The sequence below is a fragment of the Ylistrum balloti genome, unplaced genomic scaffold (assembly GCF_031769215.1).
Source record: "Ylistrum balloti isolate Yb309-2 unplaced genomic scaffold, AGI_CSIRO_Ybal_v1 Utg370066, whole genome shotgun sequence".
NCBI classification, from domain to species: domain Eukaryota; kingdom Metazoa; phylum Mollusca; class Bivalvia; order Pectinida; family Pectinidae; genus Ylistrum; species Ylistrum balloti.
In genome coordinates, this window is record NW_026782111.1 from 1,691,982 (window position 1) to 1,718,066 (window position 26,085).

Below are 26,085 nucleotides of genomic sequence, written 5' to 3' on the forward strand. Positions count from 1 at the left end.
TTTCTGGTTACTAGGCATAAAATGGATGACAGTAGTGTGAACACCTGTTTGATATCAGCAATTTAAACAAATTTCATTTAGGAAGATCATTGAGATTGAGAAATCATTAACGCATACAAATATATGTAACACTTAATTTTTAGTCTAAATGGAATCTTAATACTGGTTAAAACAGGTGTATCAGGTTTGCATGTGTCCGAGATGATGTCAATAATTCAAATCCTTAAAAGAAGGTTTCTTTTGTGAAATTGACGACCTGATCATGTATGTTATCTATATGAATTGGCATTGAAATGGAGAAGGATATTAAAAGCAGATTTGCTAAAGGCGTATCCTAGACTTTCCAACGTAAATAACAGTGTTTTTCCAGATAACTTGTTTTGATAAAGAATGTCAAAATCATTTTTTATAGCAAAAATAACAAATCATGCAATTGTTTTTTGTTTTTTGTTTTTTTGTGCATTTTCATTGTTTCATCTATTTGGAGACATACATATATATAGTTCAAGCTCTAGAAGTACCTCCACAACTGTTGCTGTCGTAATCGTAAAATCAGGTGATCATGTCCATTGTAAGGCTTTATATAAAGGCCTTTATTATCGAGGAAGATCGGCTGTCTTACAGGTGTGACAGAATCAGCACTGACGACTTAGTGGCCAATGGCACATCACTGATGTTTTATGGAAATTAGGAAAAAAGTATTGTTTTATATCTTTTTTTCAAATTGCTTTTTTGACAGAAATGTAATCGTCTAGTTGCTGTTCATTGTGATTATTTGCAAAAAACATCGCAAATGTGATAATTTCAGTACAGTTTCCTATGTGCAGGACTGGATGTATGTGTGGATTGAGGCTGGGGAGCGGGGAGTACAGGGGTAAAAGGAGATAATATAATGGTAACAAATCTCAGGCTCTGTATGATGAAGTTGATTATGTAATTTTTATGTTTTTCTTTTTTAAGTTATTAGATTGGATTACGTTTTAGCACTTATACTGTTCTTCTTTTTTTTAATAATTGCTTGAAATTTAGGGAACAGAAAGTTGATAGTTATGTCTCATTTCATCAGTTTTTAAGAAAACTTTTTTTCATCTGCAGGAGTCCAGTCCTCGAGGGTCAGCATCAATAGCTTCCAATGTGTCTTCATCAGACTTACAAAAAATGTCATCTCAGAAAGGCCATCGGACACCTAGTCCTCTTCGTAAAAACAAGTTATCTGATCTCAGCAAATCTTCAGTGCCAAGTTCCAGTGATCCAAACCTGCACCAGAACCAGACTGTTCAAAAGCCAAATGGAAGTCCAAGTCTCGGTTTCAGGCCTAGAAGCATGACATTCAGTTTTACAAATCGTTATCGATCAAAACGTCGTCGTATGTCGTTGGGTATGCGTACAAACGACAACAAAATGACTCCAATTACAGACTCTTCTCAGCTGACATTCCTGGATTTTGTAGATTTGTTCAAATCCTTCAGTCTGCGATGTAGGCGAGATCTCAAGGACTTGTATGAACAACTGGCTTTGACAATGAAACCAACACCAGGGAAAGACATTCCGACGGCTCTCAGGACACATGCCTACAATTCAGCTGGAAACGATACATGTAAGTTTTAAATATTCCGTACTGATGTTTGCTTTTAAAATAATTTTACTTTATTTATATGGGGCAATATCCATCCTTGGTATTTTTACTGTCACATTAAACGAAAGTAACACTGTATTTCATACATTACAAGACTATACATGTATTCAATTAGACCCCTACTGAAAGTAGTGTTAAATTGTTCAAAAAACAGCATGAAAATACCAACTTGTAAACATAATCATATTTCCAAACTCAACTTAAAAAAAACTAGGACAAAATATGAACAATAAAAAGACTTACAAGGAGACCCATGAAAATATACCAGGAAATTATGATCAGGTGTTCTGGACAGCAAATATTTCTGCTTTATTGCAACACCTGCCATATAAACCTTGGTCAATCCAAATGAGTAATGTCCAAGTTTCAACAGAACCAAAAGGCAAACTAATGAGCATCAAACATGCTTCATATCCCACAACGAGATCACTATGATGACTATAAAACTTCCCCAAAATTTTTGACAACCTTCGTCTTGAATATTGTTAAATCAATATTTAGTAACTGTAAGAGACATTTTTATCAGAATGCATATCGTGTAATACTCATGGCTATCACGTCCTTTTCCAAATTCAACATCATAATTATCCTGAGAACTTCGCGACAGATCATTCTGTTGTAAGTCAAAATATGGTGGCTATCTTTGATGTCAGGGCAGAGGATTGACATAGACCTTGAGAAAATTCATGACAACAACATAACACAATATTATTAGATCCTTTCATTTTAATACATTACTTCATATGTATCGTACATGCCTCTGTTTTTGAAAGAAAATTAATTCACCCAATGCTTGTACATGCTAGGATAAGGATCTTCAAGCGAAAACAATTTATGAAATAAGTGAGAATTATGAATATGAAGTTTAGCCCAGATTTACATTTTCTGCATTGATGTTTCAGGCATAATAACTAGAAACAATGCCTTAGATTTGACGAAGGACAGCCAACAGCGACGCAAGATTTGTGACGCCATTGCTGTCGCAAGTATTGTTGCCAACTGTGCTGGGGTCGATACATCACAGAACAGGTGTATCGGTCTGAAAGAGTTCCGTGAATTTCTGGGCGATCACCAGGAGGAATATCTAGATGACGAGGAAATTATTGAACTCATACAGGTGCGAAATAAATACTTAATCAATAATTAGTGTTAAATTGGTATGATGCACCTCATTGTGTATCATATTTATATGTTTCTCAGTGTAGAGATGAATTAAGTTACTGTATAGTTGGTTCACACGTCAGGGCCAATATTTCACAATCGTTCCAGTTAAGGCTAGTAGTACACAGGTATTAAATTTTGCATGTGTCCATCCATTTACGTTCACGTGACAGATATTTGTTTTAGACTTTTATTCAATTACTATTTGCCGGGTGGCTTCATAATTTCTTTAATTAACCCAGATATGGAGAAATATTGTGTATATAGTATCAACCAGTATAGTATCAACCTATTCTCTTTCACCATTGCTGACTTTATTAACAGAGATCTCCTATTGGTTTTAGCCTAGAGATTAGATGAAAGCTACCACCTAGATTTGGTGATGGCTTGCTTTCTACTAGAATCTGCTAACGTCTCTTTATCAGTTCTTCTGTTGATTAATATTTGGATGTCAATAAATTTTTTGTTTTTGACAATTTCATTTATGATGAGTGAAAAAAGAAAGTGGTGTTTTTATCGTAATTTACAATAATATGTGACGAACAGAAAAAGAAAATCTGAAGAACTTAATCATTTAGGTAAGTACCAATATAGATTTGATTTTATACTCATATCTCTATATATTTGTAGTAAAACTATAATGAATTTGAAAACTGGATCCATTTGATTCCAGAGGTGTTCAAGTTTGCAGACAATGTTTTAAGTGTCATTTAACTATTTCAGCGTCATGAGCCAGACAAGTTTCTCCGGGAAACTTGTTGTCTGTCTTTTGAAGGATTTGCCCGTTTTCTCATGGATAAGGACAACTACGCTTACCTTCACGAGAAAACAAAACACAATGATGAGGTAACACAATTTTTTTGATTTGATCATACATCACCTTTAGGCCTGTGAAATTTTTTTCATTTGAAATTAAGCTCCCATGTTTGAAAAAAATGGATATTTAATTTGCACCAAGTTACAGTTGCCACGATAACTCCATCAGTCTGGGTGTTGGCCTTTAGTGCTTCAGATGAAGATCTGAATTGTGTGTTTTGATGCTCCCTGCTCATGGCAGTTCAATATTATATAGTGTTTTTCGAGAAGCTCATAAACAAATTCCTCCATGCTTTCATGGTTGTGTCCTTTTTGCAAGACATCTTACTCTGATTGTTCTGGATGGTATACAGTGGACCTCCAGTATGTTGTTCAGTAAGGTAGCTCTCAGCTACTATAAGGAGACTCCATCTTACAATGACCATGCTTTGTTAGCTTGCTAGAAACTTCAGCTTAGGAGTGAAAGATGTTTATGGTCAGTACTCAGTGCGTTTGTCTGTCCATCACTCTGTGGGCTATCTATTTATCACTTCGTAAATGTTTCAGTAGGTAATATTTTGAGGGAGTGAATGTTCCTTGCCTTGCATAAGGTCTATGGTGTCAACTCCTGAGAAAAATATTGAACTTTTCTGTCATGTTTTTCCTTACAGAATTTTTAGTAGGCTAAGATGAACATTTAAGCTAAAATCTGTGTTCACATATTTTTTTTTGTACGAGTTTTTGATTTCTCTACAGGATATGGACCACCCACTATCTCACTATTACATTGCATCATCACACAACACCTACCTCACTGGTCATCAGCTGACAGGAGAGTCCTCAGTCGACCTCTATAGCCAGGTATGTATACACCAGGGGAAGTCCTCAGTCAACCTCTATAGCCAGGTATGTATACACCAGGGGAAGTCCTCAGTCGACCTCTATAGCCAGGTATGTATACACTAGGAGAAGTCCTCAGTCGACCTCTATAGCCAGGAATGTATACACCAGGGGAAGTCTTTGGTTGACCTCTATAGCCAGGGATTGACTACCTCGGGGCCTTTGTGCAGAGAGTAAAAGTAATCATAACCCCTGTGGTATTTAGGATGTTAGTTTGGATGAAGCAACATTTGTATTTCGGACAAGCAAAACTACAATGGCAATACAAGCCCTATCTGCCTCTTGTTATATTTTCATACGGTGATGTGCATTAGTACCTGTTGCTGTATTTCAGGTTTTGTTCATGGTTTGTCAGCGTGTTATTTTACTTACAGGTGTTGTTGATGGGCTGTCGCTGTGTGGAGTTAGATTGCTGGGATGGAGATGACGGAATGCCAATTATTTACCATGGCCATACCCTTACAACCAAAATATCCTTCAAGGTGAAGATCTAAAATTTCTTATATTCTAAGTCATGACGTTCTCATCAATAGTTTGCTTTTTAAGATAATTCACTACCAGACTTCTACACTTATTGGTGACAATCATCTTATTTCAATTAACCTTACCTTTTCATATATTTATATATTATGTTAATCTCCCTGGGTAACCAAGTTTACATGCAGTGCTCCACTAAAGAACACACCCAGCTGGTAACTGAAATTGACTCTAAATTACTCTTTATTCAGTTCCACTTTTGGTATTTCTGTCCGATCACTTCAGAACATTTCAGACTTTTATGAAGGGAAAACCCAATCACATACTTTTAAATATTGATGTTTAAATAAAAGTCATTTAACATAATTTCTGATAAGTTATTATAAATGCCAATAAAGATGACAGTAATTTCCGTATAATAAAATTGTGTATGTTATTTTCTACTGATAATTCCTGTTTAAAAACATCCAAGAATATATTTTGATATTGGAACCCTACATCAATAGATAAGTAAATAAAAAAGTAGATGAATAAATAAATGAATTCATTAATTGATGAAATAAGTAAATATCAACACACAAAATTTGTTCCAATATTGAATTTATTGCTGGACAACTCTACTTTCAACTTAAATTTAAATTCTGTGAAAGAAGTCTCTTTTATAGATATAAATACATATATTATATTATATAATTATATGTAATATATTGATATAATATAATATAAGATATATATTTATAGATCTCCTGGATCAGCTGTATAGATGATCAGACACAAACCAATATAGTTTGTAAGTGCTGATCCTGATTATTGTTACTTTGTCTCTAGGCTGTTGTGGAGGCCATTAACAAGAGTGCCTTTGTGATGTCTCCCTACCCAGTGATCCTGTCCATAGAAAATCATTGTTCCATCATTCAGCAGCAGAAGATGGCGGTCATCTTCCAGGTAGGGCTTTATTTTTATCTCATCTAAAATTTGACTTTATTTTTATCTCATCTAAAATTTGGCTTTATTTTTATCTCATCTAAAATTTGACTTTATTTTTATCTCATCTAAAATTTGGCTTTATTTTTATCATCATCTAAAATTTGACTTTATTTTTATCTCATTAAAATTTTTAGCTCATCATCTAAAATTTGACTTTATTTTTATCTCATCTAAAATTTGGCTTTATTTTTAGCTCATCATCTAAAATTTGGCTTTATTTTTATCTCATCTAAAATTTGACTTTATTTTTAACTCATCTAAAATTTGACTTTATTTTTATCTCATCTAAAATTTGACTTTATTTTTATCTCATCTAAAATTTGGCTTTATTTTTATCTCATCTAAAATTTGGCTTTATTTTTAGCTCATCATCTAAAATTTGGCTTTATTTTTAGCTCATCATCTAAAATTTGGCTTTATTTTTAGCTCATCATCTAAAATTTGGCTTTATCTTAAAATTTGACTTTATTTTTATCTCATCTAAAATTTGGCTTTATTTTTAGCTCATCTAAAATTTGGCTTTATTTTTAGCTCATCTAAAATTTGGCATTGACAGTGAACATATTGTAAATGTATTTCCTGTCATTCTGTGAGGAAAGTAAAACACTGCAATAAACTGGTGTGATTTTATCTGAATTAGGAAATAGCCAAAAATAAGTAATAAAGTGCATTTTCAGTCTTGTATTATTTATTTCACAGAGCGTGTTTGGAGAAAAGCTGGTAACTTCATTCTTGTTTGAGTCTGACTTCTGTGAAGATCCACAGCTACCATCACCGTGCCAACTCAAATTCAAAATTCTTGTGAAGTACAAGAAAATCCGTCACCAAGAAAGTTACACCCTAAAAAAGGTAACCATTCTTAAACAGTGTCGTATTCATAGGTTTCTGCGAGGGGGCCATTCACTATCTCAAAATTAGGGGTAGGACAATGACTCAACGTTTGATAGTAATTCTACGGAGTTATGTTATTGATATCGGCGGGCTGATTACAAGACATGGAGCTATTACCATATAGAAACAGTATGTTATGGCAACAGGGAGTTTATTGTAGGATAAATTTAGTAAATCACACTTGATTTGATTGACTCTTCAGATAATCATAACTCATGGCAACTATTTTGTCCTGTCAACAGGTACCGTCCTGTCCTAGAACAAACAGCATGGTCTCAACTGAAAGCACCTCCATCTCCATCAACGACTTTGATGATGATGACGATGATGATGAAGATGAGGATGAGATAGGCGATGGTTAGTAGTTAGTATTGAGGTGTGATAATCTGAATTGATGATGAAGGTAATGTACTTAGTAATGTTGAGTTTTGTTTCACTTCCAACAAAATTTGCATTATGGGATATCAGTAGTTTGGTTTTAATTGATATATTTTAATTTGTTTTTGTTCATAATGTTTATACATGTAACATTAGTCATTATCTATTTCAATTCCTGTGCTAGGAATCGAACCTTGAACCCCAGGCTTACTAGTTTGAGAAAAGAAGATACATACAGTATGATTTTTTCAATACAATTTCCATTTACCCAGTGACTGTGATATTTAGTGATGTTGCACTTCTCATCACGGTCTGTGAAAAGTATCAGAATTTATCAAATTAAATGACACACAATAAATTGTGTAAGAGAAAAATAGCTGCATTACACATGTGATAAAACTTTTTGCTGTTTTGTAGTAAAAGAATTACGGACATCTGTCGACAGTCAGGACAGTCAGACAGGAGACCAAGATGACAAGGGACGTAACTCTGGTTCTACACGAGCAAGAACTGATTCGTTCCTGGACTATCAGTCAAGGTAGAGGGAATGTTTGTACTTACAGGAACTTTAATGTATTTTCATTTTCAATGAGATTTTATGAAACATCTCTCTTAAGTTTTTATATCTGAAAATCATGGAAATTTTACTGGGTTTATATTTCACAGTTATATTATGAAATATTATGAACTATACTGTAGTTTAGATTTATTTGAACAATTCAATTACCTTTCATTTTTGACAGATTTAAATGGTTAGTCAGGCTATAAAATTTCGTGAAATACTTGCCCATGAACACAAAGACTGTTTATCATACGCTTTTAAATCAGGCCATCATCTGGATCATTTGGGGAGAAGACGCGACCAAAGAGTCACCCAGACCTTGACTGGCAGTTTGAGGATGACCTGCAGGAAATGAAAACACCACTGAAAACCAAACAAAAGAAGGCAAGTCAGATTGCAAAAGAGTTATCTGACCTTGTCATTTATCTCCAGGCCATCAAGTTCCGAGGTAAGTTGGTATCTATGATGGAGTTATCTTGTTCGATAAATCAATTATTTCTTACTTGTTAAAATGTGAGGGTCATAGAAATGGGCATCAACACTGGTCAGTGGTTGGCTGGATGATAGGTCAATTCTACCCCAGTGCACATTTTGTAACTACATAGACATTGGAACGTTGTAGTTTCTACAAAGTCAAAACATTTATTACTGATGTGGAATGTTAAAAGAGTGATTCACAGACTTCCACATTTTTGTTTGGGAAATCTGTCTTTTCCCTTTAACTATAAACATTTCATAATGAGAAAATATTGTCAGTTTTATTTCACATTTCAAAGTAAATGTCTGTATTTATTTTCCATATGTGATGGGATGATGAATTAAATCCACCATATTTATCAACAGGACAAAAAAAAGAAAAAATAACCAATCACCTCTGCAAGATTTTGACAGAAATAACTCAATGTTCATGATAAACATAATGCATGTTGATAAAAAAAAATCTGTACACAAAATAACTTTTAATTTGCACTATCAAATTCGCTCAACAGTAATAATTGTTACATTTAAACTATATTACAGAAGTTTAGCACAATATTATTTTAGCACAATCATATTTAAGCACAATACTTTCAGCAAGACGAGCTTAAGTTTAAAATTTGAAATTCATTTTGAAACAAATTTTTAGAAGTTCTGATAGACTTTGTTTAACATTAGTTTGATAATGTTTTTATTTGTTTTTTTTGTGAAGGATTAACTGTTAGTCCAAACACTTCAATGAGGAAGAAGCCAGCTGGCAAGAAAGTATTGTTGGGGAGTAATCCTGGAACTCCACCACTTACTTCAGGTCAGTTTAGAAACCATGAGAATATGTTCAATACATGATACTTGTACTTATATGTATATCAAGTTGATAATCTGTCGATGAAGTAAAGGGAGACAACTACATATCATCTGCTTTTGATTGTTCAGACAATTTTACAACTTTTCTTTCTTTCTTTTTTCTTTATTGCAGTTTTGTCAAAAGTTTGAAAATCTAATAAAAAATATTTATTCCAGACAGTATTTTTTTCTTGTTTAACATGTTAAAATTCAATCTTTATTTTTTAGATAAACCAGATATGAACATTTTCTCTGGGTATTCCCGTCAGCGTCGTCCAGATAGCACTCCTCCGTGTTATCTAGTGTCTTCCTTAAATGAGAGCAAAGCTAAACAACATTGTCGACGTAATCCCATCGGTGTCATCAAATATCCTTTTATCTAAAAAAAACGTATTTATGGTACTTTAGACCCGTTATACTCTGCTTAAAGTTTTCTCAATTATATTTTTTTATCTTTTCCTGTGGCAGAAATGATAAAATAAAATAAAATGAAAAAAAAAAACAACGTAATTTAGTGGTCTATCTTTTCCAGAAAAGATTAGCCCACCCCTCGACGATGAGACAGAGGAAATCAGTGTGTTTTAAAATAGACATTGATAATAATGGTTTTTGGAAATTGACAGGGAAATCAAAAGTTGAGGGAGGTACATGTACAAAGTGTAAACATTTATACAAGGAAAACTTGGCCTGTTTTTCCTACAGAAATCTTTTATTGTTTTTTTTTTCCTTCAGTTATCATCTTATTTCTTTAACAATGGCCACTCATACAGAAAAACAGCTGATGCGGACATACCCTGCGGGCATGAGAATTGATTCTTCAAATTTTAATCCCGTCATTTTCTGGGCCTTTGGAATTCAGATGGTTGCCCTGAATTATCAGACAGAGGGTAAGTCCTGTTTCACAGTTTCATCAATAATATAGAGATGCGATGTGATATGTTTTGAATTTTAATGGTAGCAGTATTTGAATCTACTGCATCTTATTCTAAATTTATATTGAAAGGTGCTATTCACTTGTGTGCCTTTTGTACAATCTTGTAGTTTAAGTACCCAGTTTTCAAAACTTTTTTTTTTTTAAATTCTTATTTTTCTGAATTCAATATTCTGGATACCTTCTCTAATGTAATTGGAATTACTAACATATGCTTTTATATTGTCTTGTAATAAGCCCACCCCCTGCTGACTTTCACTCAGAAATATCATGATATGGTGGACCGTGGGTAAAAAGCGATATACATAGAATTTTGATATCACATGTATGCAACTTTTTCCTTTTATTAGACACAGCCATGATTTTGAACACGGCCATGTTTGAGCAAAATGGACAGAGTGGTTATGTCCTGAAGCCAGCCACTATGTGGGATAAAAGTCACATGATGTATAACCACTTCAATCCGTGGGACAAGACTTTTGATGGTCTTCATGCTACAGTTCTTACCATCCATGTAAGTATAAATCTTATACTATTGTCTGCCATTTTTTTGCTTCATGGCAATGATTGAAATTGTAATGTACGCTAAAGCCAGATATTTTTTATATCATTTTACATCCAGGTCACAAAATTATAATTTGTTGTAATATAATCTGAGTGTTTAGAAAAGAAAATTGTGAAAATTTTGACCTTTGAAAATTACAAGCTATAGGGCAGTTTTACAGAATGTTGTATTGTCAGCACTGTACTGCAGTAAGTCCAGTGGATACAATTCAAATCTGCTAATTCTGATTTAAAGCTGGGGCGATAATTGTTTTGGGGTAGAGGATTTCACTGAAAAAAATAGATGAATTTTAATTGTACTAAACTTCAAAAGATACCAGTGTGGGCCTTATCAGCAAGCATGGACTTACTTCCATGAAATATGAAATATTTGAAGATCAGTCAAAGCTTAAAAGCTCTTGATGCACATAATGAATTCTGTATACCGAAATTCTAATGTTCTGTAGTTGGAAGGTTTTGATTTGGAGGAGTTGTTTCCCTTGGCAACATATCAAAATGTTTGTGACGTATTTTAAATAAAAATCTAAACCTTATTTATTTTTTTGTTACTTTTACATGAAGATTTTACATTGCTATCTTGTTTATGTTTTTAAATTTGATGTTTATTCTAAATTATTAATTTCAAATATTTTTTCATAAAGCGAAATTTGTAGATGATTATGAAAACAGCATTACAGATTCTTAGAATTCTTCAAATAAATCTTCCATTTAAACATCTTTCGGTAGAATTATTGTTCTTGACATTTTCTGTAAATATGAAGAAGGTATCCCTGATTGAATACAATTTTTAAAAGATAGTTTCTCATTAAAGGTCTGTATAGGCTACAAGAAGGTCTATGCCAATATATGGCAGCTTTATTCATGGTGAATGCATTTGATACATATGTTTTTGGGACCTGAAAATGACACACTCAAAACATACCCCCAACTCTCAACTCACAAACATGGGGAGACCATTCCAATATATGTTAGAATTATCTCCCTTTGATAGTAAAACATGTACCACAGTAACACTTAATCACTCTTTTTTATACTATATACCTATCATATAATCAGTTTTGTAACTCGAAAAGGAGGAGCATTTGTACAGTAAGTCCAGCATATCTCTTTAAGGTAAACTTGATTTAAAGTAGTTGTTGCCTTGACTTCAGGTAATATCGGGTCAGTATGTGAGTAACAACCACACAGCCAGTACTTACATAGAAGTTGAACTGCTCGGCATCCCAGTTGACTGTGCCAAACATAAAACAAAGGTTGTACCACGAAATGCACTCAACCCAATCTGGAACGACTACTTCACATTCCACGTAAGGACTTGTTTGGTTTTTTTTGAACTCTTAGAAAAAGCTTATAGGTATTTGTAATTATTAAACATTCATTTCAAAACAAGTAATGATCAATTATATAATCTGTTTCCTAGTTTTCAATTTCGCATTATCACAATTTATTGATAAAGTTCTGTTTTTTTTTTAATTTTAGGGGGAAGGAACAGGGAGTGGGCGAGGGTTTCAGTATTTCAGTTATGAGACCAAAAATAAGAATGATTAATACAAAATTCTTGTGATATCCTGGTTTACAGAATTCCATTTATAAACTTAAATACTTTTCGTAAGAAATATGAAAAACTGTGAAAGGAAGTGACTCAATTATTTGTCAAAATACATGTAGTTTGTTATATTTTTTGAAAATGTTAAAGTTTTAGAAAAAATATATTGTTAGAGAAGGATTCTCATTATATTAAACCTAGAAAAGATCATTTATAAATCACTTGTTAATATGTCATTGTTCTGTTTTTCATTGTTTAGGTGATGTTTGCAGATCTTGCCTTTTTAAGATTCGTTGTTGTAGATGCTAATACCAGTCATATGGTCTGCCAACGTATTATTCCACTCAAGTGCCTTCGCGCAGGTATTAAAACTTCTGTGACAGCTCTGAGGTGCTTTGATGCTACAGAGAATTTCTTCAGCAACATAAAATAATTTTCATTTAATATAAATGTATTAGCACATTTCTGCTGGTGATTTATAAAAAAAAAAAAATTCTGAACTTAACATGAAAAACACAGTGGATATAACTATCATATACCCGGTAATTATTAATCAAAGCCTGTTATAAATCTTTTGAATTTTATTTAACAATTTTGACTGTTTTTTAACAAATATCAATGTGAAAAATAACATGATCAGTACATAGTTTTGAAAGTCATCTGCGTGGTAAATTGAATCATTGACGAGTTTTAGAAACGATATTCAATTTTTTTTTATCATTTGATATAAACATGCTGATAGTATGTGATTTTTTGCATTAAGGATACCGCCATGTTCGACTGCGGAGTCCGACCAACCAACCCCTAGAGCTAGCCACGATCTTCATCAACTCAAAACATGAGGAAGAATCACTGCTGGCGTGCTCTTCCCACGATATCAACGGCTGCCATGACAGTGCCTCAGCAAAACGCCGCCTTGTATTCGCAAAGGTCAAGGACATGAATGAAAAAGATGCTAAAGAAGTAAGTTTGATAAAGAATCAAATACAGATTTGTATTCTATCAAGTACATTGATGGTATTACATTTTACTTTGATTGAAAATATATCTACGTGTAGTTTTACACTCTAGGTAGCCTAAGATTCAATGTCAAATCTTTAATGAATCTTATTTATCCTGCAATAACCCCAAGGGGCCAACACATTACTTCATACTCTGAGTCAAGGGGTGGGCTTATTATAGGACAAGCCCAGATGGCCAACACATATACTTCTTACTGAAAGTTAAGGGTTTATTACAGAACAATACAATAGAATATTTCTATAATTTCACTGAAAAGGAATCTGTATTGGTTGACCAGACATGGACTTATTGTTTTGTGAATCTAATTTGGCAATGGGAGAATTTCCTTATGTGGAAATTTCCTTAACTGCTTGTGGTAGTGCTAGTTAATTGCTTGAAGTGCTTGTGGAAATTTAGCAAAAAACATGTTCATAAGTTATCAAATTAAAGGCACAAATTACTAAATATAGATTTGTGAATTTTTGGCTTGTCTGCTGATGCAATATTTCTTTCTTCCAATTTTAAGCTGAGCCCAACAGGAGCCAAAGTTAAGCGGAGAATGTTCTTCATCAGTGTTTTTGGAGTCAATGCCCCAGATAAATATGTTATTCTCAAGGTCACACAGGACACAACAGTTTACGATACCATAGCTCAGGTAGGGAAACAACTTCTGTACAATCATTTTGTATTCATTTAATGTGTTGTATGTCTGCTATCACAACAAACCAATGATACCTTTTCAGTCATAAAATGTAAATTAACTTAAATAAACTTGTTAATTTTAAGGTAAGATTAACTATGAGCAATGTAATGCAGTTCCTGTAGGATTCATTATTGTTGTCAATGCCAGTGTCACCTACCAAAACATCGCGTAAATTTTTCAAAATTTCGAAGTTAATTAATATTCATCATAAACAATATATATTGTAATGGTTTTGCAACAAATGTTTGGATGATATTAACAGTCATTGATTGGTTCATACAGGCCCTGATGAAAGCCGGCCGTGTCGAGGAGAAGGTGACTGATTACGTCTTGGTTGAGGAGGTTCAGAGTGGATGGGAACGTTCTATGTCTCAGCGTATCCTAGACATGATGGAGAAAGTCCTTATAGCTCAGAACCAGTGGAAGGGGGCTGGTAAATTTCTCCTACGCAAACTCAGCGATGATCCCAGCAGCCGAGCATGGATGACTACAATGTTGTCAATTGAACATAGAGTAAGTGTTTGAATATGCAAGAGAGCTCACCAATAAAATTTACGTACATTTTCAAACTGACAACAAGTTTATTGTTAATACCTTATACTATACTTATCCCACAATCTAAGCCCAGGGGATAAAAACTTGACCTCAGTTACAATTGGCCTTACATGGAACATCAAGTGAAGGTCTGAGATGCGTGGCCCTACTCTTCCTACCCTTGGTAGTTTGTGTTTCTTGATCAGAAATCTTAGAGACTGACAGGTCTGTGCTGAGGTGGCCAGGTGATTTAGCAAGACACCTTAGCTTCATTGCTGTTGATGGCATGCAACATGCCTTCCGTATGTTGCTCGGTGAGGTAGCTACCAGCTTTTATATGGAAACCCTGCCTCACAATGCCCCTTGCTGTTGTTAGACGATAGATCTGGCAAACAAAACAATAAAAATATCCATATTTCTATGGTTGGAATTTTATTACCAGGTTTGGGTATTTTACTGGATGAATATGATGATTTAACTTGAATCATGGTTTGATAAATCATACACCTTGCATACTTTAGTACAAATAAGCTGAGATATATTGAGTCTTAGTACAAATTAGCTTAGATATAATGAGTCTTAGTACAAGTAAGCTTAGATCTCCTGAGTCTTTGTACAAAAAAGCTTAGATATAATGAGTCTTAGTACAAGTAAGCTTAGATCTCCTGAGTCTTTGTACAAAAAAGCTTAGATATAATGAGTCTTAGTACAAGTAAGCTTAGATCTCTGGAGTCTTTGTACAAATAAGCTGAGATATACTGAGTCTTAGTACAAAAAAGCTTAGATATAATGAGTCTTAGTACAAGTAAGCTTAGATCTCTGGAGTCTTTGTACAAATAAGCTGAGATATACTGAGTCTTAGTACAAGTAAGCTTAGATCTCTGGAGTCTTTGTACAAATAAGCTGAGATATACTGAGTCTTAGTACAAAAAAGCTTAGATATAATGAGTCTTAGTACAAGTAAGCTTAGATCTCCTGAGTCTTGTACAAAAAAGTACTTAGTACAAAGCTTAAAGTCTTTGTACAAATAAGCTGAGATATACTGAGTCTTAGTACAAGTAAGCTTAGTACAAGTAAGCTATAGATCTTAGTACAAGTGAGACTGAGTCTTAGTACAAGTAAGCTGAGATATACTGAGTCTTAGTACAAGTAAGCTGAGATATACTGAGTCTTAGTACAAGTAAGCTTAGATATACTGAGTCTTAGTACAAGTAAGCTGAGATATACTGAGTCTTAGTACAAGTAAGCTGAGATATACTGAGTCTTAGTACAAGTAAGCTGAGATATACTGAGTCTTAGTACTGAGTCTTAGTACAAGTAAGCTGAGATATACTGAGTCTTAGTACAAGTAAGCTTAGATATACTGAATCTTAGTACAAGTAAGCTGAGATATACTGAGTCTTAGTACAAGTAAGCTGAGATATACTGAGTCTTAGTACAAGTAAGCTGAGATATACTGAGTCTTAGTACAAGTAAGCTGAGATATACTGAGTCTTAGTACAAGTAAGCTGAGATATACTGAGTCTTAGATATAAGTCTTAGTACAAGTAAGCTGAGATATACTGAGTCTTAGTACAAGTAAGCTGAGATATACTGAGTCTTAGTACAAATTAGCTTAGATATACTGAGTCTTAGTACAAGTAAGCTTAGATATACTGAGCCTTAGATTTCACTCCTCTCTCTGTATCTTGAGTGTTACGATACCATCTACCTTAATGGTGATCCCTAGTGCATCTTGTTAAGAAACAACAATAATGTCTTTGATTTCCAGCGAAAGGTGGAGGAATCTGCAGACACAGCTGACTGGGACAGCGTGGAACAAGTATTCCTTGTGTGTGTGTACAATGTAGCCCCAGACCAGCCATATACAATCTTCAAAGCTCCCACTTCGAGCACGGCCCAGGACATCATCACACAGGTGAATATATTCACTTGTTTTTTTTAAGTAATTGTAACCGTAGAAATGTACAAATGTTAAAACATTCAAGTTTGTTATGACACTGTAAATTGATCATACCAGAGGCTCACCTCCTGTCCTTGACATCACCTGATATTGCATCCCAAATCAATGTTGTCCGACAAAGGACTTTCATTTCATAACAGAATTTTATCAAACTTCAATATTCAGCTTTGACAATACTTTGACAATAAATCCCAAAATGTGCATATAAATGTAAAGAAAGGCAAATTTGATTAAATCCTTAATTGTCTGATTCTGTTGTCGATTCTGAGTTGTTTCCCTTGATACAATTTGTACCAATATAATCCATAATGGAATCCTTGATGTTCTGTCTTTTTTGTAATACAGAGTTGTCTGCTCTTGTGACATCATTTGTTTATGATAGTAACGTTACGAAAAAAACTTCATTTTTTCTTTTGAACTAATGATATAACAATCAATGCCTGCTCACAAGACCGGATAACTCTGAATTAAAAAAAGGCAGAATGGCATTTACATGTATAACAATATATAATTTTGAGGAATAAAGAATTATCTCCCTTGACCAGGCAATGATGAAGGCACATCGGACAGACACAGACAACTTACGTAAACTAGTTCTAGTTGAGGAACTGGAAATGACAGCAACAGAGTCACTAGGGGTCCATGCGCGGCGCCATAGTGGAGAACATATTGAACGCAGAATTCTATCTCCAGATGAAAATGTTTATACAGCCCAATCGGAATGGATAACCAACGGAAGATTTGTGATCATGGATTATGCAGAATTCGAATCTAGTGAAAATCAGGTGAAATACTACCATTTTGAAAAATTTATCCAACCAGTTATTCAAAAAATGTTCAAAATAATTAGCTCTTTAGATGTTTTTCCTTCAATTTATAGAAATCATAATAGCTCCTCATACTTGCTTGCTTAAATTTGAGGAATTTGTTAAGGGTTCTTGCTGATGATAATTTTTTCATCCTAGTTAGAGCTACAATATCATGAATGTTTACATTTTTTGCGTCACAATTACTTTATATGTTAATTAACGTGATGATTAAGTTCTAATTGAATGGACTTCATGACCTTTCACAAAACAGATTCAAAAACAATGAATGAACCCGAATATTTAGAAAAAAAACAGCAAAACATAACAAAAACAAAAGAAAAAGAAAAAACAAATCTTAAGTCTGAAAATCTACTGCTTCTGTAATGTCTAATTGTAGTACATGTATGTATGACAGTGTTACCATGTTAAGAAAATTGACATGAAACATTCGGTCATTAAAGATTTAAGGAATTTTGAGTTTATTTGTTGCCCATGCAGGACATTTTGAGTTAAATTGAAATAATGTATAAAAAAAGGATGGGAAGAAAAAAAGCAAGATTAGTTAATTTTTTTTTTTTCTCATTTATTTTTTTTTTATTTTTTCAGGATAAGAAGAAGGGCAAATCAGCAAAGACAAAATCAGAAAAAGGGATTATCGCCAAACAAAAGAGTACAAAACGCCTGTCAAAGTCTTCATCTGTTCCTCCAGAGAAAGATCTCTTTTGTTCTGCCACTTCAGGTATAAAATAGGACTTATAAACTAGTTCTTAATGATTTTATGAAAATGCAAATCTGGTATAGTTATGGCAATGTATAACACACGAAAAACTTTGTGCGCACATCATTGAATCATTGTGTGCACATCGTGATTATAGGCATATTAACATTGATTGACTAAATAGCGATTACAGGCATGTTAACATTGATTGGTGATTATGAAAGTCATTTTTGTTTCAACAGTTTTCAAAATAATACTGTATCCTGCATTAATTAGTCTTGCTATAGTTTCACACATTGGAGAAAGGCGAGTGGTGTTTCGGGCAAAAAAATGACCTGTATACAAGTAAATATGAGGCAGATCTTTGCTGATATTTGAACTGTAGTGTACTGGGACAAAGGGTCATCAGGTTTGTTCTTATTATTACCTTAACATGCTTTCAAGGTCACAGGTGTCAAGTATGGCAAAACCTTTAAATGACTACTTCTCAATAACAAAAAGGTAGCTGATGTTAAGTCTGTAGCATGCTTGGATGAAGCACTACCAAGTCTTATCATATGAATTTCATTGATCAACTTTCAAGGTCACAGGCATCAAATGTGTTAAAATGTTAAAATGACTTCTTCTCAATAACCAAAATACACATGGTGCTGCTAGTGAGCATTACATAATTAGATGAAGGGCTGCCAAATATTGAAATGATTGACCTTGATCTACATGCAAAGTCTCTTGGATGAAATAAGTTGAAATCATAAGATTCTTTTTTCTTTCCATTAAGTAATAGTTCCAGAGTAATGGTGTTTGTGTAGTAACATGTTTAAGGAATGGGATTTCGAGTTTGCAGAAAATGTTTTTAATGAACTGACAATATCTTCTGTGTAAGCTGTTAAGTAGTTTAGCAATGAAGATCTATTTGGCCTCTTTGATATATAGGTCTTTATAGTCAGATCACCGTTAAATCCTGTGGGCCACTTGATTTTTATAACCAGATGTTTTGATTAATAGCGTTTGTTACTGATAGTAAATAACCAGGAGCAAACTTTGTGAGATATACAATGACATTTATTTCTGTCCGAAGATAAATATTCAAAATATACTGAATGAAATCATCCTGTCAAATGCTGTGCTAATACTTCTTTTTATCATTTAGTAAAATTATGTTGTAATCATTTGACACATATATACTTACTGCCTGACTGATGACAGGGGTTAGTTTTTTTGAGTAATTAGCTCATCTGGTCTGTCTGTTAACTGTCTCCTGTTGTCTGGTGTCCATTTTAATGACTTCATCTCAATATCAAAACTGACTAAATGCCATGGTATTTGTCTGGTTGGTTTCTGAAGCCCAACAAAGTATACAAATAGACATGACCTTGACTCATATTCAAAGTCATGAGGTCAAATTTATTGAAATATTTATACAACTTCTTCTGACTAACCAAAATGCCAAGAAGCATGATATTTGGTTGATCGGTCCTAGTATGAATCCAGACAAAGTCTACAGACAGAACTGACTTTGATCCATATTCAAGGTTGCGTAAAATTTGTTAAAACCTTGAAATAACTTCTGATCAACTAAAATACACAGGAACATGATATTTGGCTGATATGTTTCAAAGATGAAGCCTGACAAAGTTTGGTAAAAGGAAATGAACTTGACATATATTTAAGGTCACAGGTGTCAAATTGGTGTTTTGATTGACCAGAAGACTGAGAAGCATGATGTTTTTGTCTGATAGGTTGATGAGATAAAGGCTGACAATTGTTTGGAAAAGAAATTACCTTGATCCATCTTTAAGGTCGCAGGAGTCTATTTTGTAAAACCATTAAATATCTTATTAACTGCCAAAAGGCCCAGAAGCTAGCAATATTTGGCAGATATATTAATAAATGAAGCCTGATTGAAGGTAGCTTAAAACAGTGGTGTGAAATGCTTTGTATTGGATACTAGCATTGAATACCATATTAGCAATACAGGCCCTTTGGGCCCATATGTTGTCTTCCTTTCGTTTTCACCTCAGAAAGCATTCAGTGGGCTTCCAGCATGTTTTTCAGTGAGGTAGCTACCAGCTACAAACAAACAGACTGTGCTTCAAAATAAACATAGTTATTCATGGGACAATAAACCCAACAAACATTGATCATGATGTTCTAATTTGTTTTTTTTCAGGTTCTTCAAGTGGTGGATCCTCGATCTTTCCTGACCTTAGTCAAGCTCTTTTATCTCAGCAGGCCACACCAAAGACTTCATCCAAGCTCAAGAAGTTTTCAGCCAAATTTTCATCCAAGTCTTCTAAGTGATAAACTACTCCTAATGAAGTGATGATCTGTTGTCACACATATATACATGTGTATGTAACATTAGTGTGGCTGAACAATGAAACTGAAGTGTAAACATGTGATGCAAAATTGATAAAACTTGATTTAAGATATCTAGAGCTGCTTTGTCAGAAATGAAACGTTGCAAAATAAATGGAGCCATATGACCTGATTGTTTCTTGAAAAAAAATAAGTTGCAGTTTCCCAGACAATATGTAATGCTCCTTGATCTGATCCAAGTCGTGCCCCAAAAAAAGCAAGTTTGAAACTGTTCCCAGGTTTTATAGAAGAATTGAATTCTTTTAAAGAGACCTGAACATTTTTACTGTGATTATCTCCCTTTAAAGAATAATGAAATGTTAGTGGACAATTCTGAAAAATTCTTAAATAGATTGGTATCATTTTGGGGTCTTGATTTTGATATTGTATGTGTATATATTCATTTTAGTGTTTTAGATGGACACCATACAAAGATAGAGACAAAACTGACCAATGCCTTTTCATTGTATGATCGTATTTTTCGGTAATAGATCAATGCCTGGTAATAAGCACACCCATAATCCATAGCTATATATTAATGTTCTGTGATAAGCCAAACCCCTGACTTGGAGTTGAAATTATTGTGATTAGACCCTTTGGCTTATTGTCCTTTGATAAGCCCATCCCCCTGATTTTGAGTCAGAAGTGCTATGTTTGACCCCTTTTGCTTATTGAAGGATAAATCAAAGATAAAGCATAAAGCAATTTTCATTTCTGAAAAAAAAAAGATTTATTAATTTTTAAAGAAAATTGTTTTTCTTTTGAGTTTATGAAATTGTCCATTACTGTTTTTTTAATTTGAAAAACTGTGGAGTTAAAGAATGTTGTATCCAGCTCTCATTTCGTCTGAGGAGGTGTTGTGGGAAGCTCAGGAAAACTCCAACCAAATTCATCTTTACATTACAAAAAGTTTTTAAATCATATCTTAAAGTCAAAACAGTTGAGAGATTTTCTTATTGTCAGCAAATTAACTGATGTCACTCGGTGTGTGTAGCCTCCTCGACATTCGTATAAATATTTACATTCCAGAAACATCACTTTGTGGAGTTTTCTTATTTTTGAACAAGTTCAGAACTGAAATTTGAATTCCTGAAGAAAAAGTACTGTACAAATGCTTTGAGAAGTATTTGAAAAGGAAATGGTTTCTGAATACTGCGTATCTAGCTTTAAGGACAGAAGACAAAATCCACTTTTTTTTGTCATGAAATTTCATTCAATATATGAAGCACTTATATATATACAATGTATATTTACACTAAATAAATGTTTAGATGGTATGATCTAAGCAAGCAATAAGTTCTTAAAGTAGTTGAAAGTTGCAGTTTTTAAACGGAAATTAAATTACTTGAATATTGTGTGTTAAAGACGTTGACAGAAAACTTCTTTAAAAGTGACATGATATTTAAGTTTATATTTAGTGGATATATATAAGTGGATTGATTAGTGTATCAGAATAGTACAATGTATTTGTATACTGTAAAATCATAAATTTTTGTAGGGGATTAATTTTCATTGATTTGGTGCATGCTCTTGATTCATGAATTCATATGTCAATGAACTGTTGAAATTAGTATAAGTACATTTATATAGCTGCATTTCTCCACAGGGTGTTCACAAACAAATATTTTTTTGGGGTGGGGGAGTGGGGGGTGGCGGGAAATCCACGAAAATTTGGCCCCACAAATATATATGATTTTACAGAAAATATTTTCTCATCTATTCATAGATTGCTGTAAGGATCGCAGCAGGATGAATTTCCTATTTCGGTCCCTGTCACATTTCAAGTTTTCTGATGTTCATTTAAGTTGGTATCAATTCAAATAAATGAAAAATAGTTTCATCATACTAAAACAAAGTTTGTCATTTTTTCATCATTTTAAGAAGCGTAAAACTTGGTTGGAGTAATTGTATAAAATTTCATGTTTTGAAAATGTTTCATCCATACATACGTGAGTAGGTAGCTTAGTATCTATAAAATCAATGGTTCGATAATGATTCCTTGTTATGTTAATTTGAATACTATATATGTACTATAATATCATGATAATTAAGCTTCATGATTATTACACAATGATATAATTTTTCATATGTATGATTTATATATCTATATATGTATATGTGCTCGTTTTTTATTAGTTGTTATCCCCCTCCCCCTCCCCTCCCCCTCACGGACCCCCATTACCACCCCTACCACCACTCCCACCCTCACCCCTCCACTCCAACATACTAAGCTAAATAAGTGATCCTTGTTAATTTTTGTTTGTTGTTTTTGTAAAGAAAATAAAAATTATCCCGGTCAAACTAGAAATCCCACGGAAAGTATTTTCCTACAAATTAGTAATATTCTTTACATAGTATAACATATATATAATTCTAACTCCTGTGATTTAAAAGAAATATATATATATATATAAATATATATGATAATATAATTTTAAAGTTTTATTTATTTACATTTAACTGCATATTCATAGATGTTTTTATTTATATGGTTTGTCACAAATGAATGAGAATAAATGATTATAATGTATGGTTCATATGGTCTTTTTACCTGTATTTAGAAATAGAATATAAAAAGTGTCTCGATGTTGTTGAAAGAACTCACAATAACTACCTAGTTAATGTACCTGAAACTGGTTTGTAGATTTCAAGGTGTATAACTGAGTATGATAACCATATCCTATAATTATTTCTATACAAATATTACCAGAAAATGATGAAAGATGACTTCAATTGTTGACATACGTGCTTTAATTCATTTTTAAATTTCTTTTTATCAAAATTTTAAAATAATCTGCTTGTACCAATTTGTGATTATATAAATTCAAGTTTATAAGACAAGACGTCAAAATACTTGGATTCACCATTACATTAACAAAAGTCAATGTCCATTAAAACCAGAGATTTCTGCCTAGGTCATTCCTGATCTGCATATCTCATCCATTTGGAGTTTAGCCAGTTATTTACATATAATATGTATTTACATATATTCATGTGTTCACAGTAAGAGATTTCTAACATATTTCAACACATATAATAGTTCTAGGGATTTGGAAAATATTTTGATGAAATAGAGCATCTACTGTAAACTATTTATACAAACAATAAAATGAGGTCAGGACGACAGCCAAACCGCTTCTGTACAGTCAGGTCAGTTAATAAATTCTAGATGCATTTTTTTGTATTCATGTAATTATCAAAATTATGCAATGTATATTTGAATTCACATTTGAAGTTTGTTGCAAATTAGTGCAAAATTTAAGTAATCTACATCATTTAATATCTATTAAACTACTTTTGTAATTTTCTGATGAAGCTGATCTTTCATCAAAAAAATGTGACATTTGAAACTATTTCATGTTGAATAAAGGCATGGCAGAGATTTGTCATGTCTGATTCAAACTGCACAAATTATTTCCGGAATAAAAAACCTAGAATCAATATAAAAAGCCCTTTTCTAATTAGTAACCCTATTTATTATGTGATAAACCCTAGAAGGCGTCATGTAAACTCTCACTCTAAGTGATATAGTATCTGTTGGCATTTCTAATATCTTGCAATAGGGTGGGTGTATTATCAAGCATGGGCTTATTAGCTGATACATATATATATATATACATAGTTAGTAATTTTAAAGAAACAGTTTTCATTTTCATAAAACCGGTAAGATTAAACAAATTTGGAAACCATTTTAAGGAATAAAAATTTTGAAATGATGCGAGAACATTTGAGATTTAAATCTATTATATCTGTAATTGTATTTGATTAATGAAGGAGTATTCACATCCTTAAGATTTATGTTAAATTTTTGTACTACTGCTTACAGGAAAACCATACAGAATTTGTGTTTTTATTTCTTTCCTCTTAATTCTGATTTGCATTTTTTTTTATTTATAACTTTTGTAAAATTATTTGTAAATAACCAAGTGTGAAAAAACAACAAGAAAATACCAAGATATAAACAGAATCATAATCCAAACTAAAATCCAATAAATCTAGGGCAAAATACGAACAAAAGAAAGATTTACAAGGTGAAAAAGTACAAGGAGAATAAGATCAGGTGTCCTTGCTGCTTCATCGATGTCCCGCAGTATAGATCTTGGTCACTCCAAGCAAGTAATGTCACATTCTCAAATAAGAGCAAGGTACACCACAACTGAACCAACACGTCCAGCTTCCTTTTGCACAGAGAAATAGAATGTTTCTCAGTGAGGTCACAAATTGAACAAAATCTTTTGAAAAATAATGTACATGAAAAGAGTTTGGATGGAATATTTACAGTGAAATTGATACTGTACTCACAGTTGACTTTAAGTGTAGCACACCAATTTAGCACATACTACCCCATACTTCCACATTGCAAAGTGAATTTGCGTGTTTTTTGGCTGACTGCAATACACATTTATGCAGTTCAGAACATAGAATTGATACTTGTTGCTAAGATCATAAGTATTTTTAATTAAATAAAAAAGAATCACTTTTTGTAGAACTTGATTTAACAGTGTTCAATAGTACGTTGTAGTAGGTGGAATTATGGGACATTGAGTAAGATTGGGTAAATCAATGTGCCCTTAAGGTGTGTTGTTTGTGCTACTTTACCAATACAACATAAAAAATATTTCTCTGAAGAAAATGATATATACAGTTATATCATTTAAAAACAAAACTATTGATTTGGAAAATAAACTTTTAATTTGATGATTAAAAATGGGTGTCTGTCTTATTAAATATTTTAAGAATTAATTCTTTATGCACTGAATGACCATTTTGTTCTTTGTTGAATTTTCTCTGTTATTTTCTATAAATATATATAAATCTGACAGTACTTTATGTAATTAATGGTCTTTATAGATAATACTATATGTTGTGAGAGAGCCCTTTTTGGCAGCCAACAAAATTTTGTATATTGTAACATGGAAGATTGTTGTAGTGCTATATTGTCAAGAGAATGAAGGAAAGTTGTCTGATCTGTTGATTAATATGTTTCCTTGTGATCTATCTACATGTATGCTGTACTGAAAATGTAGTACAAATGGTTTGAATATATCCAGTCAGTTTTTGTGATAATATTGTTTTTTCATTTTATTTTTTTTTTCCTTTCATGTATGATCTGATAAAAACTATGAAAATCTAACTTAATTGAAAATGATTTTCTACCTAATTTATTTAATTTGTTCTCATGATTTATTGAGAGAAAGGTTGAAATGAAATGTATGTAATTTTGTTAATATGTTAGCTGTCTGTATTTTGATATGAACTATTATGAATTAGCTCCGAAAGCTTTGATTTCTACTGACAAATAGATTTTTGTGGTAGGATTTATTTATATTTACATTGATTTCGTTAATATCAGTTCATGTCCAAAAATCAAAAACTGATGTAAAGTTGTAATTAACATTAGAAAATTTCTTGAATTATATTTATAAAGGAAAACAAAGGAAATGATGTGCCATGAAAAGTTAAGGTTTTTTTCTCTTTTTTTGAAGGAGAGAAGGGGTGGGGATGGGGGGCACCATGACATTGATATATTTTGTAGAATATCTGTAAATGACTTGACATTACTACATTTAATTTCCAATTAAACAGCTAGATAACATGAACATTTACTAGGGTGACTGAGAGAAATTCACATGATATAGACAGGAGAGATGATTAAGTCTTTTGAAACTTGAACACACTTGTCTAATTATTCTGCTTTTGATCTCTTCAATTTTTCAAGGATGTATGAATTTATTGATTGAAAATACCCTTAACAGTGAAAATTAACCTTCACAAAAATTAGCGTTTCTACAGAGAGATGGACTTTTTTGTACTCGAGTGTTATATTAAAGTAGCTCTGGTAATGATCTT

At 32.8% G+C, this 26,085-nt stretch overlaps 1 protein-coding gene across 1 annotated transcript in view; it reads left to right on the forward strand.

Moving 5' to 3' along the window:
- The window catches only part of LOC132549598 (uncharacterized), a 151,066-nt gene extending 130,888 nt beyond the window's left edge, over window positions 1-20,178 (forward strand). Inside the window, exons 19-41 of the mRNA XM_060213539.1 lie at window positions 1,099-1,597; window positions 2,539-2,753; window positions 3,521-3,643; window positions 4,349-4,453; window positions 4,867-4,974; window positions 5,798-5,914; window positions 6,656-6,805; window positions 7,090-7,204; window positions 7,643-7,757; window positions 8,054-8,235; window positions 8,977-9,072; window positions 9,336-9,474; window positions 9,870-9,994; window positions 10,389-10,552; window positions 11,754-11,909; window positions 12,408-12,510; window positions 12,912-13,111; window positions 13,677-13,805; window positions 14,136-14,366; window positions 16,159-16,305; window positions 16,896-17,135; window positions 17,766-17,898; window positions 20,048-20,178. Of these exons, the coding sequence (XP_060069522.1) occupies window positions 1,099-1,597; window positions 2,539-2,753; window positions 3,521-3,643; window positions 4,349-4,453; window positions 4,867-4,974; window positions 5,798-5,914; window positions 6,656-6,805; window positions 7,090-7,204; window positions 7,643-7,757; window positions 8,054-8,235; window positions 8,977-9,072; window positions 9,336-9,474; window positions 9,870-9,994; window positions 10,389-10,552; window positions 11,754-11,909; window positions 12,408-12,510; window positions 12,912-13,111; window positions 13,677-13,805; window positions 14,136-14,366; window positions 16,159-16,305; window positions 16,896-17,135; window positions 17,766-17,898; window positions 20,048-20,178 (3,723 nt within the window). The remainder of the gene's footprint in view (window positions 1-1,098; window positions 1,598-2,538; window positions 2,754-3,520; window positions 3,644-4,348; window positions 4,454-4,866; window positions 4,975-5,797; window positions 5,915-6,655; window positions 6,806-7,089; window positions 7,205-7,642; window positions 7,758-8,053; window positions 8,236-8,976; window positions 9,073-9,335; window positions 9,475-9,869; window positions 9,995-10,388; window positions 10,553-11,753; window positions 11,910-12,407; window positions 12,511-12,911; window positions 13,112-13,676; window positions 13,806-14,135; window positions 14,367-16,158; window positions 16,306-16,895; window positions 17,136-17,765; window positions 17,899-20,047) is intronic.
- Window positions 20,179-26,085: the final 5,907 nt, after the last annotated feature.